At 36.5% G+C, this 17,359-nt stretch overlaps 1 protein-coding gene across 1 annotated transcript; it reads left to right on the top strand.

Annotated features, from left to right (window-relative positions):
- The first annotated feature begins 99 nt into the window (after positions 1-99).
- Positions 100-15,945, top strand: LOC126830629 (conserved oligomeric Golgi complex subunit 8). Its single transcript, XM_050561032.2, has 13 exons — positions 100-241; positions 968-1,039; positions 1,309-1,433; positions 1,857-1,960; positions 3,857-4,028; positions 5,653-5,814; positions 6,905-6,956; positions 7,401-7,564; positions 8,413-8,612; positions 9,197-9,272; positions 9,874-10,058; positions 13,206-13,374; positions 14,781-15,945. Exons 1-13 carry the CDS (start codon positions 178-180, stop codon positions 15,432-15,434), a joined length of 2,199 nt encoding a protein of 732 aa, XP_050416989.1. The 5' UTR covers positions 100-177; the 3' UTR covers positions 15,435-15,945.
- Positions 15,946-17,359: the final 1,414 nt, after the last annotated feature.

Consider the following 17,359-nt stretch of genomic DNA (forward strand, 5'->3'; position numbering starts at 1 on the left):
TGTATCAACCTGACACTGCTTCTGTGTCCCAATTACCTCGGAAACATTAAAAATGAAGACACAGACATGACGCTGAAATCTGAACAGCGGTTATTGTATAAGGGAATTGATTATATAAATTTTATTGGAGAGTTTGGGAAGAAGTTACAAAAGGTGATTGAATCACGTGACAGCAAAATGTCGACGATAGACGTGGAAGACGAAAATATTTTGACATCTATATTCAAAGATGCCTTTTCAGGTAAACAATCTATAGCGACATTTTTAGAATACAGATCCAAAATAAGCTGACAATGAGCTTGAATTCAGGCATCAAGCCATTTGATTGTGCAAATGGGAGATCATATGATTGACAAACTCAATTGAAATTATCTTCTTTTTTTTTTATTTTTGTTGATTTTGAGTTGAAGTTTGAGACCTTTTTAAAAATTTTATTAAATTATTTTTAACTAGAACTAATAAAGTCAATATAAAATATATATAAAATATGGCCTAGAAGTGATTGGTGGCTATTGACATTGTTACGACGAGTCGTAAAAATAGTCCTCAGACTATTGTTACGACGATGCTTTCAAAGCCCTCCATCGGCGAAGTTAAAAACTGAATAGTCGTAAAAATAGTCCTAACCCTAACCCTTCCCATCACTTAATTGCTGCCTTCAGTTCTGAAAACGTTGAAAATACTGCTCCTTTTTCAAAACTGGTGTTGGGGAGATTGGCAGCCATTTTGGAATTTGTTCTAAACTTGGCTCAGGCTCGTCCTAACAATAGCCACTCTGTATCTTTAATGACAGACAGGTTGTTCCTTGCCAGACTCTCCTTTCTGCAGCATTGACAACAGAGGAACCATGCCGCAAATTCTGAGGTATTTCTCTGTTGAGCCACTGTGACCCCAGCCTTCATAAGATTCACTTCAGTGAATTCATATTCATATTTGAAATATCTTAGATTTTATTTTTCTATTTCAGAAAATTGGCAGGAGAACCCTGATTTTGTTAAATATCTGGTTGAATTGAGTTCTTTTGGAGTTGATACATTGGGTGAGAGCAAACTTTGTGTGGATTTATTAGTCCTGAACAACTGCAAGTACAAATGATACAGCCAAAATTGGCCATATGCAGCTTACTGTGAAAGATCACGAACAATTTTTTTTTTTTATCCTCTTGTATTTTTATACCTTGTCCTTTTTTTTTATTATGAAATTTATAATATTCAAATCGACCTTGACTAAATAAGAATTATTTTTAGATATTCTTCCTTGCCTTAAGGGAAATGTCTGTTGATTTGTGTTATATTTTGTATTTTTAAGCCAGAGAACCAGATAGATTAGCTGAAGAAAGAGCCCAGATTCTAGAAGAAACCAGGAACTTAGCTTTTCATAATTACACAACTTTTATACAAACAGCTGATTGTTCTAAAGAAATATTTGAAGATGTACGTAAAGTTTTGAACATACATTTATATGTAGAGATCAAATTGTTCAAACATGGTATATTTGTCAAGTTTGCACATATTTAGAAGATTATTCGGCTGTGAATTTGTTTGAAACATAGTATACATAGTATGGTGAACGTAAATAGATATCAAAACAGGTCATAGTTCAAATCATGAAGGAGATTATGCATTATTACCACTAGACGTTTTTCCTCCATCCTACACCACTGACGAATGGGAAACAGCCAACCAGGCTAGAAAATCGCTAGGAACTTTTTCGATCAACACTGGGATGGGACCTCCTGATCCTGACACATTTTGTATTACATGTACCATGATATTGTGAAAATGCCCATTACTATATTTGGTCATGTATTAGTATGTATAATTATTGATTAATGATGAAAGTTATTCTTTTTATAGTTTCAGATTATCGAAGGTCATCTAGATTCTCTGTTGACTAAATTACCGAATTTCTCACAAGAATGTGATAAAGTTATCAAAAAAACACAAGAAATAAGTTCCAGGTAAGATATTAGATAGACAGTTACAGGTACACACCTGTCATTCATACTTTCATTCATTTCACCTTAAAACTGTCAATCTGGAATTAATTTGGTTTGAAAGCTGATAAAACTCCAACATTATTAGTCAAAATTCTCTTATAAGATATAAAAAAAAAACCTGCTACAAAATCTCTTTAAATTAGATACATTGAATATTTGTAATATTGATACAAACCAGACAGATTGTTCAAGATTTAAATATTGGTATTACATGTTTGTAAATGAAATAAAATTGATCAGCCTACTTTTCTGCACCAACTGGGTTAATGTGAAAACAGGTAGGCTATACGCCATGCAGTTTGCTTTGAGGGAAATTATTGTCCAACAGTGACCGCCCTAGACATTCGCCAATTCGCCAATGGCGACAATTATTTTTATTGGCGAATAAAGTGATGATACTGGCGAAAAATTTGGCGAATGAATTTTAGAGAGTGTTATTTCGTTAATCTGCTAATATTAAACTTGAAATCGTCTCGTTAAACGCTTCTTTCGATCGACTCGATGGAGTGTCTATTTTTAGTACATTAATTACTCTAGTCTCAATCTTACAAGTCGCAAATCAGTCAATGTTACAATATTACGCATTAAAACGACCGAAAGATCGAGTCTGGAGACTATAAAACACAGTTACGCCCCTTTTGTGTGGCACTGCGTTGTTTACATTCGCTTCACTACAAGTTTTCTTTACTTACGCAGCAAATAAATAAAACGCACATTAATGACAACTAATACTAGTAAACCCAAAATAAGGATAGATTCCTTTTTCCTTCCTACGACTACTGTTAGTCCAGAATCTACTTCCGTGAGTGAGCGTGTCATCTCGGACGCAAGTCCTTCGTTGGCTTCATCAACATGTGGACAAAAATTAGACCTTTAACCGAGACCGTCGAGCTAACCCTCAATGACCTCATGCTTATAAAAATGGATGGACCGGACATAAATTTCAAATCAGCGGTGTCTTAAAAAGAATCGTCGTGTCTTTTCTGTTATGACGATGAAGTAAATTAAATCATGTGACTGTGAAGTACGTCCTATAAACATTTTTTTGTTATCTGCATTCATTCTCTCAATAATGTGAACTTTTGCATGAACAAGGAGATAAAATAATATTCTTGTGTACTATATATAGAGGATATTTGTCGTTTTAGAGTGAATAACATATTTTATTTCATCGAGAAGCAAGAAAACTTATATTTTCACGAATGCGTAGCATGAGTGAAAACATAAACGTTTTCTTGCTTAGAGATGAAATAAAATATGTTATTCACGACAAAACGACAAATGTTCTATTTATTTTATGATTTTACAATCATTTTAGGTAAAAACAACTAGCCAGTGGAATAACACTTTTATTTCACTGATAAAACGCGATATTCCACTACTGATCATAAAATAAAAGTACATATTAAACATTTATTTTGTCCGCGATATCACCTCGGTGGAAGCGGACGTAAAATACAACAAACACACACACACATTTATTTTCATTTTTAATTAACAAACATATGAATAAAAATGATATAAAATATTTGGCTAAAACTTTCTGAATTGGCTAATAAAATTTTGAATTGGCTAAAAATTTGGCTAAAGGTTTTAAGAGTCTAGGGCGGTCACTGGTCCAAAGAATGGTAGAACGGCCTACTCTTATTTTGAATTCCAACTGTCAATGTTTCTTTAACGTGCACATTAAGGTATACACAGGATCTTGGTTTTTCGCAACATTGCAACATTAGACACTGTGCCTTGCATTACATGTTTGTTATGAAATATATTTTGTAGGACATTACCTGTAAAACCCCATTTTGTTCATTCTATATTCAGAACTTGTTATTCTTTATTGTTTATTTACATTTTTAGTCGTCGTATGAATACGTTGACTCTACAGAGACACACCCAACTATTAGAAATATTAGAGATGCCTCAGTTAATGGATACATGTGTTAGAAATGGATATTACGAGGAAGCCTTGGAACTTACTGCTCATGTTAAAAGATTGGAGAAGAAACATGCTAATATTCCTGTTATTATGGTAAAATTTCATTGTATTGTTTGATTTATATTTATGTATTGTTCATAACGTTTTTATACGCCCACATTTTCATGTGGACGTATATTGTCGTCGCCCCTGTCCATCCGTCCGTCCGTCCGTCCACAATTTGTTTGTGGACTCTCTACAGGTCACAATTCTTGTCCGATTTTGACAAAACTTGAAATATAGGTTTATCCCCAAAAGATCTCGGCTGCTTTCGATATTGGCATGTATCGGATCAAAACTTCATGGATTATGGCCCCTGTTTGTACGAAAAATCATGTTTTTAGCTTGTGGACCCTATAGAGGTCACAATTTTTATCCGATTTTGTTGAAACTTGACATGTAAGTTTATAACCCAAAGATCTCAGTTCCTTTCGATATTCGTGCATATTGGACCGTAACTTCCTGAATTATGGCCCCTGATTGTACGAAAAATCGCATTTTTAGCTTGTGGACCCTATAGAGGTCATAATTTTTATCTGATTTAAAAAACCGTATTATTTTATCACCATTACACCCTAAGGAAGGTTGAGTTCGAATTTCGTGAAAATCAGACCAAAATTGCCGGACAAAATGGCCGCCATTTGTACGCGAATAGTGTAAAAATATGGTAAATCAAGGTTGTGGACCCTGTATGGGTCACAATTTTAATTCAATTTTGATGAAACCTGAAAAGCATGTTTATAACCTAAAGATCTTGGTTCCTTTCGATATTGTCGCATATTGGATCGTAACTTCCTGAATTATGGCCCAGATTGTACGCAAAATCGCCTTTTTTAGCTTGTGGTCCCTTTGAAGGTCACAAACGTTTGATTATATCACCGTTACACCGTAATGAAGGTTGAGTTCGAATTTCGTAAAAATCGGACCAAAATTGCCGGACAAAATGGCCGCCGCTTGTACGCGAAAGGTGTAAAAATATGGTATATCAAGGTTGTGGACCCTGTAGAGGTTACAATTTTAATCCGATTTTGATGAAACTTGAAATGCATGTTGATCTTGGTTCCTTTCGATATTTGCGCATATCGAATTGTAACTTCATGAATTATGGCCCTTGATTGTAGGAAAAATCATTTTCTTTTTAGCTTGTTCTCTATCCATCTCTCAAAAATGTGGGCGTATCCTGCCTGGCAGCCGCTGGTTTTATCTCGAGATTTGTTGTGTAAGTTGTCTGTTGAAATAACCGCGAGTTGTTTACTGAAATGAAAAAACCTCTTTGATTTAGGTAAAAATAAAGGGTTGGATTGGGTTGATCTGATGTGTTATCTCAATTAAAGGGTCAAGTGGCATGGTTTTTTCAGGGTCCTTTGGTTTCCTCTTACTGCTAAAAACCCTACCTGCAAACAAATTATTGAAATAGAACTATAGAGTATGTTAGTCCCAAAATGACGTGGTGGTTTTATATGTACACTTAAAAGACAGATTTTCTTCCCAGAAAACGTACAAAAGATCCTATGAAAATGGACAGTTTGTTTTATTATTGACCCAATCAACGAGGTCAGTTTTAATCAGAAGAGGAAAAGCCACCATGGAGGCTTTCCCTGAAATTGAGATTGCTCAAATGGGTATTTGATTACACTACACTCTGTATTTAAAGATATATTATTGTTTTAATGTCCAGAATATAGTGAATGAAGTAAGAAACTCGACTCAGTTAATGTTAAATCAGTTAATACAACAATTACGTACCAATATACAACTACCAGCATGTTTACGTGTAATAGGTTATCTAAGACGTATGGATGTTTTCACAGAAGCTGAATTACGAATTAAATTTCTTCAGGTAACTATTTTTAATTTTTCCTTTGTATTAAAACAGTGCAAAATAAAGTGCAACACAATAATATAGTTAATGTTTGTGTGGAGTGGACGTTTAACTCTATCCATCTCTCCCTTCCATGACTATGGCTATATCTGAAAAAATGTCTAAAATGGAGTATACCCATCTTAATTAACCCTGGTTGATGGAGAACAGTAGGACATTAATTGAATTGAACTGTAATGGGGTTTGACGTCCTACTGTTCGGCTTGGACTGGGCTAATGAAGATGGGCATACAGTGTGCCATGAGGGAAATTTTGCCCAGGCAGCGGCACTATGGCCTACTCTTATATCGTATTTCAACTGCCAACTGATCTTTTACGAGGACGACAATGTATACACGGGACCTAGGTTTTTTGTCCCATCCGAATGACTGGTCAGCTGTCTTTGTCAGGCCGTCCGTCTTGCACCACTAACAAGGGGAAACCACGCCAGAAAATCGTGATGAACTTTCTCGGATAATGCAGGGATCAAACACCCAACCTCCAGACTAGGGAGCCAGCGTCTTACCCAGTTAGCCACCTTGACTCCCAGTGTAGGACATTAAACTTTATTTAATTTATGAATGATGAATATAAATTAATACAAAATAACACATGGTACAATTTCATGGATGCACAATTACTGAGTTTAATACTAAGCGACGTTTCGACGAGGATACTCTCTTCTTTATCAAGTACATAGAGGATATTTGTCGTTTTAGAGTGAATAACATATTTTATTTCATCGAGAAGCAAGAAAACTTATATTTTCACGAATGCGTAGCATGAGTGAAAATATAAACGTTTTCTTGCTTAGAGATGAAATAAAATATGTTATTCACGACAAAACAACAAATGTTCTATTTATTTTATGATTTTACAATCATTTTAGGTAAAAACAACTAGCCAGTGAAATAACACTTTTATTTCACTGATAAAACACGGTATTCCACTACTGATCATAAAATAAATTGTGTTAATATGTCCAATTACTTATATAATGCCAATCAAAGAAGATGATACAAAATAGAATATAAATTTAATAATAATATAAGTTTCTAATATATTACAGGCTAGAGATAGCTGGTTACAGAACATACTAGAAGCTATTCCTAAAGATGATCGTAAGTTACTGTCTCTAAAATCTCTTCAAACTATAAGAAATGTCAGTGGAAATGTGTTAACTTCTTTGTCAAAAGCTTACCTCATTATTTTTAGCATCAATATCAGACTGGTGCCTTGTATTTTTAGACTGCAGAATATTATTGGACATAAACTTTGAGCTTGTGTTTTTTTTTCTTTTCAAAGAAACTTTGAATAGTCAAGCAGAACTTTAGATCATAAGGTCTGTCATTGAGTCAAGTGGTGTGGTTTCAATTTCAAACTTGTACGTGGCAAGAGAAGGGTCGCCTACCCATGAGTTTTCTTCAGGTCCTCTGCTAAAGACCTCATCCTACAAATAAATTATTGAAATAAAGTTGTACCATATGTTAGTCCCTTGTTTGTCTCGAGTGGATGTTAAACCCCATTTCTCTCTTTATTAATATATAATCTAATTCTATTTACAGCTTATAATCATATAACTAAGACTATAGAGGCAAGTCGAGTTCATCTATTTGATGTTATAACACAGTATAGAGCTATATTCTCCGATGATGATCCACTACTTACAACTAGACAAGATACAACTGTTAATGAAACAGCTCTATTCCATGGCTGGGTTGTACAAAAGGTATAAATTAATTCTTTATCTGGGAATTTATTTAGATTAAAGAAACTTCTGATCATGCATCCTGGCTGGATCTGTTGCTTGAGATTTTTGAAAACTAGAGAAAGTTTACTGTATGCTCTTAAGACAAAAGAGGTTATTTTAAGTTTCCACTTATTGATTATTCGTTCATATGCAACAGGAGGGGTTTGTGTGCATGCACTTTTGATCATAAGGTCTGTTATTGCATCATGTGGACGTGATAAGGAGTAAGGTTGCCAGTCCAAACCTCATGGGTTTCCTCCATTGCTGAAGACTCCTTGGCACAAGCGTAATATTTTAGTCTGGAAATGACCTAGTCTCTAATTCCTTTTTAGGATTTATTACATACAGAATTTGGATGATTAATAATTTTATGGTAATTCAACTCAAAATCCAATATTCTTAACTTGTGGTTATAGTCCTTCAAATAATGTACTCTCCTTCTGGCATGGTTTCCCCTTGTCAGTGGTGCAGGACGGAGGGCCTGACAAGGATAGCTGTCTAGTCGTTTGGATGGGACGAAAACTGAGGCCCTGTGTACATATTTGCGTGCATGTAAAAAAATCACCTGTCAGTTGGAATTCGATATAAGAGTAGGCCGTAGCACCGCTGACTGGGCAAAATTTCTCTCATAGTACACTGTATGGCGAATACCCATCTTCATTAGCCCAGTCGGAGCAGAACAGTAGGATGTTAAACCCCAATTCATTTCATTTTAATGTACTCTCCGTTTATACAGCATTCCTCCTCTTTGGTATAGCATCTTCTAATTTTCACAACACCTTCATACTTGATAGAAATAAAATATTCTGTATTAAAATGTATTTTAGGTTTCCCAGTTTTTATCAACATTAGAAAATGATCTACAGCGAGGTATTGGGGGTCGGTTAGACTCCTTGTTAGGTCAGTGTATGTATTTTGGGCTGTCTTTTAGTCGAGTTGGTGCTGACTTTAGGGGTTTGTTAGCTCCCATCTTTCAGAATGCTGCACTCTCTTATTTTCAAGCTGCCCTCCAAGATGCAAATAAAAAGTAAGTAATTAATTATTTATTGTCTGTCCGTCTGGGAACACACTACAGATGACATTTATCATCCAAGCTTCTTAAAATTTAAATATTTTATTTACATTCATGAGCCGAAGACACCTGTTTCAGCAATTTTTTTATTTTATTTTTTTAGTAATATTGATAATCCACATGTGATCCAAATACTTTGTAAATGTCAACTTTTATTTTGCTCTATAACCATATAAGCTTGGGAGCACTATAGCTAGTTATTTGGTCATTTCTTTGGTTTCATAAGTCGATTCTTAGGGCTTAGGATTCTGTGTTCAATGGGGGGGAGGGGGGGTCACATGGTCTAACGTGTGCTTTAGATCATAAGGTCTGTCATTAAGTCAAGTTTGTGTGGGTTTGATTCAAAGCTTGTATGAGACAACCTGGTGAGTTTCCTGCCGGTCCTCAGGTTTCCTCCCCTTCGTGCAAGCGAATTATTGAAATGAAATTGTACCATGATAGTTCCAAAGTGACCTAGTTTGTGTTGAGTGGAAGTTAAACCCCATTTCTCTCTCTCTCTCTACTATTGTTTTCTATGATCAAATTGTAAATTATTTAAGGTTTGAAGAGAATATGCAGTCCTATAATTTATTGGGTATATCTTCTACTGGTAGTAATATAGCTTATGGTACCCAGGTATGTCGGATTTTAATTCTTTATATTTTTATGTTTCTGCTGTGAAATCAATGCGTTTTTATCGACAGGTCTCATGGTAAAGCTAGTCTTGACATTTGTTTGTTTGTGCGGTCATGACTCAGTTGTCTCAGCTTTATAATATAGTACAGTTCCACTAGAGACATTAATACTCATTTTGATCTAACGTGGGCACTACGTTTTTGTCTCCATGCTAAAGACCTGTACCCACAAGCAAATTATTGAAATAGAATTGAACTATATGTTAGTCCCAGCATGACCTAGTATGTGTCAGGTGGAGCTATACCACATTTCTAGGGTCGCCTGTCCAACCTCGTGGGTTTTCTCCGGGTCCTCCGGTTTCCTTCCACTGCTAAAGACCCCTACACGCATGTGAATTATGGAAATAAAATTGAACCATATGTTAGTCCCAAAATGACCTTCTTTGTGTCGAGTGGACATTAAACCCCATTTCTCTCTCTCTCTCAATCTCACTCTGTATTTTCTGGGTGTTTTATGCAAATTCTTCAAAGCCATTATTCAATATTGAATTCTATGAATATTTGTCTACAATATTTATGTTTTTTGTATATATATATTTTAGACAGGTCAGTTATATCCTCCGACTGTGTTATTAGATTTCTATCCACTAGCTGCATACTGTAATCACATTCTGATAGCCTTCAATGAATTACGACTCTGTGCTCCGATAAATCTAGCTTGTAATGTGGCTGAATCTCTACAGCGATCTTTATTACAGATAAATCGTGTTGTACTCGCATTTAACAGGTTAGTAATCATACAAACACTCTCTTAGCTTAGGTGGCTAAGTGGGTAAGACACTGGCTTGCTAGCCTGGAGTCTGTGTGTTCGATCCCTGCATTGGCCGAGAGAGTGGCTAAGTGGGTAAGACGCTGGCTCGCTAGCCTGGAGTTCGCATGTTCGATCCCTGCATTGGCGAGAAAGTTGATCAGGATTTTCCAGAATGGTTTCCCCTTGTCAGTTTTACAGGATGGAGGGCCTGACAAGGACAGCTGTCTAGTCATTCGGATGAGACAAAAAAAATGAGGTCCTGTGTATACATTGTTGTTCACATAAAATATCCCTTGGCAGTTGAAATTCGATATAAGAGTAGGCCATAATGCCACTGGCCTGGCAAAATTTCCCTCATAGCACACTGCATGGCATATGTCCGTCTTCATTAGCCCAGTCTGAGCAGAACAGTAGAACGTTAAACCCTATTTCATTTCATATCTTAGGCCATATCAACTGCTTATTCTGGTTCTCAGACAATCCTTTACAAATAAATCTAATGTGGGAGGGAGGGTTTTATTTTCTCGTTTTTGTTTTGTCAAATGATAACTTCTCATCAACAAGACATATCAAGGCAGTATATTTATCTCATTATTATTATTGTTCGATTTATATAGCGCTTCATTACACGTGAAGTGTTTCTAAGCGCATATCACAAACACACAGAAACATTCAAAATCAGGAGAACATAATTAAACACAGCTGCCTGTTAGGCGCTATTATTCAAAGGTTTATATCCAACAAATCAACCGGCTAATCTCAATATTGAACTCAGTCGAGGTATTACCTGATGAACACCTACACCAAGTAGAGTTCAAAAATAAAAACGAAGTTTAAAAGAATCAATTTCATTAACAAAAATTAAACAATCAAAAACTAAACAGATAAATCAAATTCAAACGAAACAAATAAAACAAAGAAAATGAAAAGAGCAGTTCGTTACCATACTACATTAACAAAATAAAGGAAATCAACTTGTGAAAATTTTTTCAATAAATAAGAGCAAAGTAACACTAATGTTAATAATTATCAAAAGGAACCAAGATCTTAATGATAAAAACATATATTTAAAGTTTCATCCAAATTGGATAAAAACTTTGGTCTCTAGAGGGTCCACAACCTTGATATACCATATCTATCTATTTCTTAATTAATTACAGGTATGTAAATTATTGTACTGGTAACCTAAATTTTATGAATATTGTTGTGATGTTATGACGATGTGCAATGCATATTGATATTGTGTTTACCTGTTTAAGATGAGTCAATAAAAATCTTTTCTTAAATATTTAGCACCCATGCCATTTAATTGGACGTACGGTATCCGAGACTTTGTTTAATATTATCATAGCAATCCAATAGTACATGTACCTATGCCTATTTAAAGATACATTCCTGTGTACAAACTGGGTGATTTATGGTATTATAATAGGACTAAACACATATTCAAACTAATTAATTTGTCATAATTTTGCTTCAAATCCTTCTCAAAACATTGTAATTTAGGCTAAATAAATCTTGTCAAAACATTCAAACATACGGTAGGCCTATACTGAAATGAAATAAAATGGGGTTTGACGTCCTACTTCTCCGAACTGGGCTAATGAAAACGGGCATTCCATATAGTGTGCTATGAGGGAAATTTTGCCCTGACAGCGGCACTATACGGCCGACTCCTATACATAGGCCTATCGAATTCCAACTCTCAAGGGATCTTTTACGTGCACGCCAATGTGTACACGAGACGTCAGCTTTCCATCCCATCTGAACGACTAGACAGCTGTTCTTGTCACGCCCCCCGTCCTGCATCACTGACAAGAGGGAACAAATATAATATATAAAGTAATTTGAGTTTGAGATTTTCAACACATCTATCTTTAATAAATTATTTCAAGAACCAACAGCTCTTCGTTTAAATGGAATCTTACAATTTATAATATGTAAAAAATTTTATTCTTATATCTATTTCTATGCATGATCATAGGCCTATTTTTTTTATTTTTTTTTACCGAAAGTCGGCATGTTTACAAATTTGAGTTTTAATTTTAACTTTATAGCCATGAAAGTTCCAGATTTAAAGAAAAAAAAAAAAAATATTGCTAGCATTTCCGATTTAATTACGATAAATCTACAACTTTACGAATCGTGCGTTGAATTATATAGACTAGTCTAATTTCCAATTTTTTTGCCAACGTGCCAGCCATGCCCATGCATGGCTGCCATGTGAGTTTTTGTGGCTGTTGTGGCTTGAAAATCAATGATTTATTGATTCATTTTCAAACAAAACCGGCTAAAAAATTTGAAATTGTTTTCAAAACATGATACGACATAAAAGAAAATCAAACTCACCACCATAAGAGCTGAATTTTCGTTTGCTGTTTATAGTTATGTATTATTATCCAGTATAATTTATGATTGTCAATAACATTAATCAGGGTTGTGTACTTGATAAAAGAGACTATGGTACACGTCCGGTTGCTAAATCATATACTTTCTAATGAACAGGATCAACATCGTACATATTTGGAATTTTAAAGGGCATGAAGCTCAAACTCAATATTATTCATAACATTCGAAATTAAAAACACAAATTAGAATTTAATATTGACCTATTAAGCCTCATTTTTTTTTTCCATCTGCACTGACGAGGGGGATACCAGGTCCTTCATTTTGCACCACTGATGAGGGGGATACCAGGTCCTCCATCTTGCACCACTGACAAGGGGGATACCAACCTTCATCTTGCACCACTGATGAGGGGGATACCAGGTCCTTCATCTTGCACCACTGACAAGGGGGATACCAACCTCCATCTTGCACCACTGACAAGGGGGATACCAACCTCCATCTTGCACCACTGACAAGGGGGATACCAGGTCTTCCATCTTGCACCACTGACTAGGGGGATACCAGGTCATCCATCTTGCACCACTGACGAGGGGGATACGAGGTCCTCCATCTTGCACCACTGACTATGGGGTTACCAGACTGGAAAATGCTGTGCAACATTTTCGGCCAACAACCAAAGGAACTGCTGGTTAGTGAGCCAGCTTGATAATCACCAAGTGACAACAATTATTGAAGTAATCATGCAGGGATTAATTCCGATTTATTTTTTTATAGAGCTGAAGAAACAACCTTTAATATTGAAGAAAAGGAACAATTTGGTCAGTTCTGTGCTACGTATGTGGTAGATTTATTACCTTACATCAACAAATGTTTACAGGCTTTATTCCCAACATCACAATTATCTCAAGTTCTTGGTCTACCAATATCTGATCTCATCAAAGAAGTAAGTTATACGTATACCCGAGCCGGGAAATAATTATAAAATATTAGAAGGGCTATAAATGAATTGCTCGTGATTGCTCTAATTTCGTGATTAATAGCCAAGGGTCTGTTATAAATTATGTGCTAATCAAGTGGAACCTGTTCCATGCGTGCTGTAAAAAATGTGGTTTAACATCATACTTTTCTGAGGTACTCTTATTTCGAATTCTAGCTGTCAAGGATTGTTTTACATGCACTACAATGTGTACACAGGACCACGGATTTCCTTCAAATCTGAACCACTTATTCACAGAGTCTTGGCTCTCACACATAGTGACATTATTCAAAGCACATTTTATAGGATAAAAACTGGTTATGTAGATTTGAAGAGCAAAACCAGGTATGCTCGATTGAACGTTCCAGAATTAAATTCTGTCAAACCCAAAAATAGTGACAATCGAGTGAAAATGGGAATTTGGGGCTAGAACACATGAGAAAATATCTCAGCCAACCAGGACAGCTGAAACATATTTGTTGCGTTTAATTACGTCATAATTCTACTCACACTGCCTCCATTGTTGGCACTGGCAGAACTGTGACAGGAGTGAATTCTGCATCACACGATTGCAGTTCCGTAAATTTAGAACGATCCAGACTGACAATCGAGCATCCCCATACAAGGGAGGTAATTGTGTGTGGAGATAATGTTGGTCAATATAAGAATATAATGCAGTAAAACAAATAATGGTCATGCAGTGACTATATTTGGGTAGAGAACACAGACTGTTGGTTAATACTAAAGCCATATATATATATATATATATATTTATAGAGAGAGTCTGGTCAACTGTTGTCTTACGCAGTTCCCGTCTCTGACCCACTTATCTATATCTAATACAGAATAATTATTTTATCTGTTTTGTTCGTTTATATTTGTTTAGTTCTTATGCATACATGGCTCTGTTTCATACACGGTGGCTAAGTGGGTAAGACACTGGCTCGCTAGCCTGGAGGTCGGGTGTTCAATCCATGCATTGGCCTAGAAAGTTCATCCAGATTTTCCAGCGTGGTTTCCCCTTGTCAGTGATGCAGGACGGAGGGCCTGACAAGGACAGCAGTCTAGTCGTTCGGATGGGACGAAAAACCGAGGTCCTGTGTACACATTGACGTGCACATAAAAGATCCCTTGACAGTTGGAATTCAATATAAGAGTAGGCCGTAGCGCTGTTGCCCGGGCAAAATTTCCCTCATAGCACACTGTATGGCGTATGCCCGTCTTCATTAGCCCAGTTTAGGAGCAGAACAGTAGGACAGTAAACCCCATTTCATTTCATTCATTTCTGTTTTATACAACATTTGAGTTCACACACAGGGCGGTCACAAGGACTTACCACACCATAATATATAAACTTATTTCTTCTGTTGCAGGGTAAAATATGCCAAGTGGAGATAACTCCAATAGTAAAACAAGTTCAACATTTAATGCCAGTTAAACAGGAAATAAAACAACCTACACCACAGTTGAGTCCCGAGACGAATAAAACCCCAATTCAAATTGAAACAAACACTTCCTTAACAACAACGGTTGCTGGGTCAACTAGTTCTGACATGGCGACTGAACCAGGAAAAGTTGAACCAGAAGTCCAGTCAAATAAATCAAGTAACCAATCACCAAACACTAACCCAGATGTAAACCAATTTGATACTCAGAAATTAATTGCTGACGAAGTCAAAATTGTTACATCAGCAGAAAGTTTTGAAACTGTCCAATCACCTCAAAGTGATTTATTTACTTCAGATGTGCCGACAACTACAGGAAGTAACTCTGTTTCATTGCCGGTGGTTACGGAAACATCCCCCTCATTGTCTAGCACTGTGTCTGCTCCACTTAATATAGATTTAAATGTGGCATCCAATCTGGCCAGCAATGTTTTACACGATTTACAGAGCACTGTGCCTTCTTCCCTTGACATAGATTTAAATATGGCCTCCAATCTGGTTGGCAATGTTGTACAAGATCTCCCGACTATTTCTAAAGACATTCAACAAAATGTAGAAGAAACAGTTAAGAAACAAGACTAAAACTGTTATATTTGTGGGTATTTATAATTTGGAACTTACTTCAAGAATATAACAATGTAAACCTTTGTAAAACATCCATGGTTATACTTAAACAGTAGCATTCCCAGGCCCAACTCCTTGGTTACATACCCCAAGTATAGGGCCTCGTACTCTATGGGCGGCTGAATGGTTTACATGTGCATCTTGGATCAGTAGAAATGTCATTGAGTCAGGTCATGTGGACTTGATTCTCCACTTTTACATGACAAGGAGTAGGGTCATCTGTCCAACCTTGTGGGTTTTCCCCGGGTCCTCCGGTTTCCTGCAAGTACGGGTTTTAGCAGTGGGAGGAAACCCACGAGGTTGGACAAGCAACCATACTCCCTTGTCACATACAAGTAGGGAATTGATGGTGTAAACAGAGGTTTATATCTGTAATGACTATGAAGTAATTGATGGTGTAAATAAAACGGTTTATATATTATATCTGTAATGATAGAACTTGTTATATAAATATATTTATCTTGTTTCCTTTAATGTCTTGTTTCCTTTAATGGCTTATGTTTTAATTATGTCAAGAGGGAAGTTAAACATGAATTTCCATAATTTCTGCATAAAATTACATGTAACATATAATGTAGTCGAGAATTCTTACTGGGGACCTACTTGTAAATTGTCAGATCCATTAATGTAATCTTCTCAAGTTCCTGATCCAGGACTCCCTTCTCTGTCAAACGGGGGTCCAATGTCCTGATCATGGCACCACCCTACCTTCAACCACAAACTTTCTGATTCATCAAAAGGATCTCCTTAAAGTCTCAGATCCTAGAGTTTCTGCTTGCGTTCGGTGTTCTAACCGTTTTGCCACCTTATCCAACTTATAAGAATATCCCTTACAGCTTTTGTGACAGTCTGGGTTAATTACATGTAGCTAACCCTACCCCCCCCCCCCCCACCAACAGCTTTATTAAATGCCTGGGTTAATTACATGTAGCTAACCTTACCTCCAACTTATACTACCCCCCCACACACCAACAGCTTTATTAAATGCCTGGGTTAATTACATGTAGCTAACTCTACCTCCAACTTATAATACCCCCCCCCCCCCCTATTGCTTTATTAAATGCCTGGGTTAATTACATGTAGCTAACCCTACCCCCCCCCCCCCCCACACACACACCAACAGCTTTATTAAATGCCTGGGTTAATTACATGTAGCTAACCTTACCTCCAACTTATACTACCCCCCCCCCCCCACACACACACACACACCAACAGCTTTATTAAATGCCTGGGTTAATTACATGTAGCTAAGTCTACCTCCAACTTATAATACCCCCCCCCCCCCCATTGCTTATTAAATGCCTGGGTTAATTACATGTAGCTAACCCTACCTCCAACTTATAATACCCCCACACACCAACAGCTTTATTAAATGCCTGGGTTAATTACATGTAGCTAACCCTACCTCCAACTTATAATATACCCCCCCCCCCCCCCACACCAACAGCTTTATTAAATGCCTGGGTTAATTACATGTAGCTAACCTTACCCCCAACTTAAAATAACCCCCCCACCCTCCTACAGCATTATTAAATATCTGGGCTAATTACATGTAGCTAACTCTACCTCCAACTTATAATACCCCCCCCCCCCCCCATTGCTTTATTAAATGTCTGGGTTAATTACATGTAGCTAACCCTACCTCCAACTTATAATAACCCCCCACAGTTTTATTAAATATCTGGGCTAATTACATGTAGCTAATTCTTCCACATGTAAAATCAATCCTGCAAGTATGAACAGAAATAGTCATCCGGTACCTGGAAATAACGGTTCAAGTGGCATCAATTAAATATCAGACGCTACTTAATTAGAACTAGATATTTTGAATTTTGTGCCAGGCATGTATTAAAGGTGTCAATAAAAAATATGTAATTATGCCG

The sequence above is a fragment of the Patella vulgata genome, chromosome 8 (genome assembly GCF_932274485.2).
Source record: "Patella vulgata chromosome 8, xgPatVulg1.2, whole genome shotgun sequence".
NCBI lineage: Eukaryota > Metazoa > Mollusca > Gastropoda > Patellidae > Patella > Patella vulgata.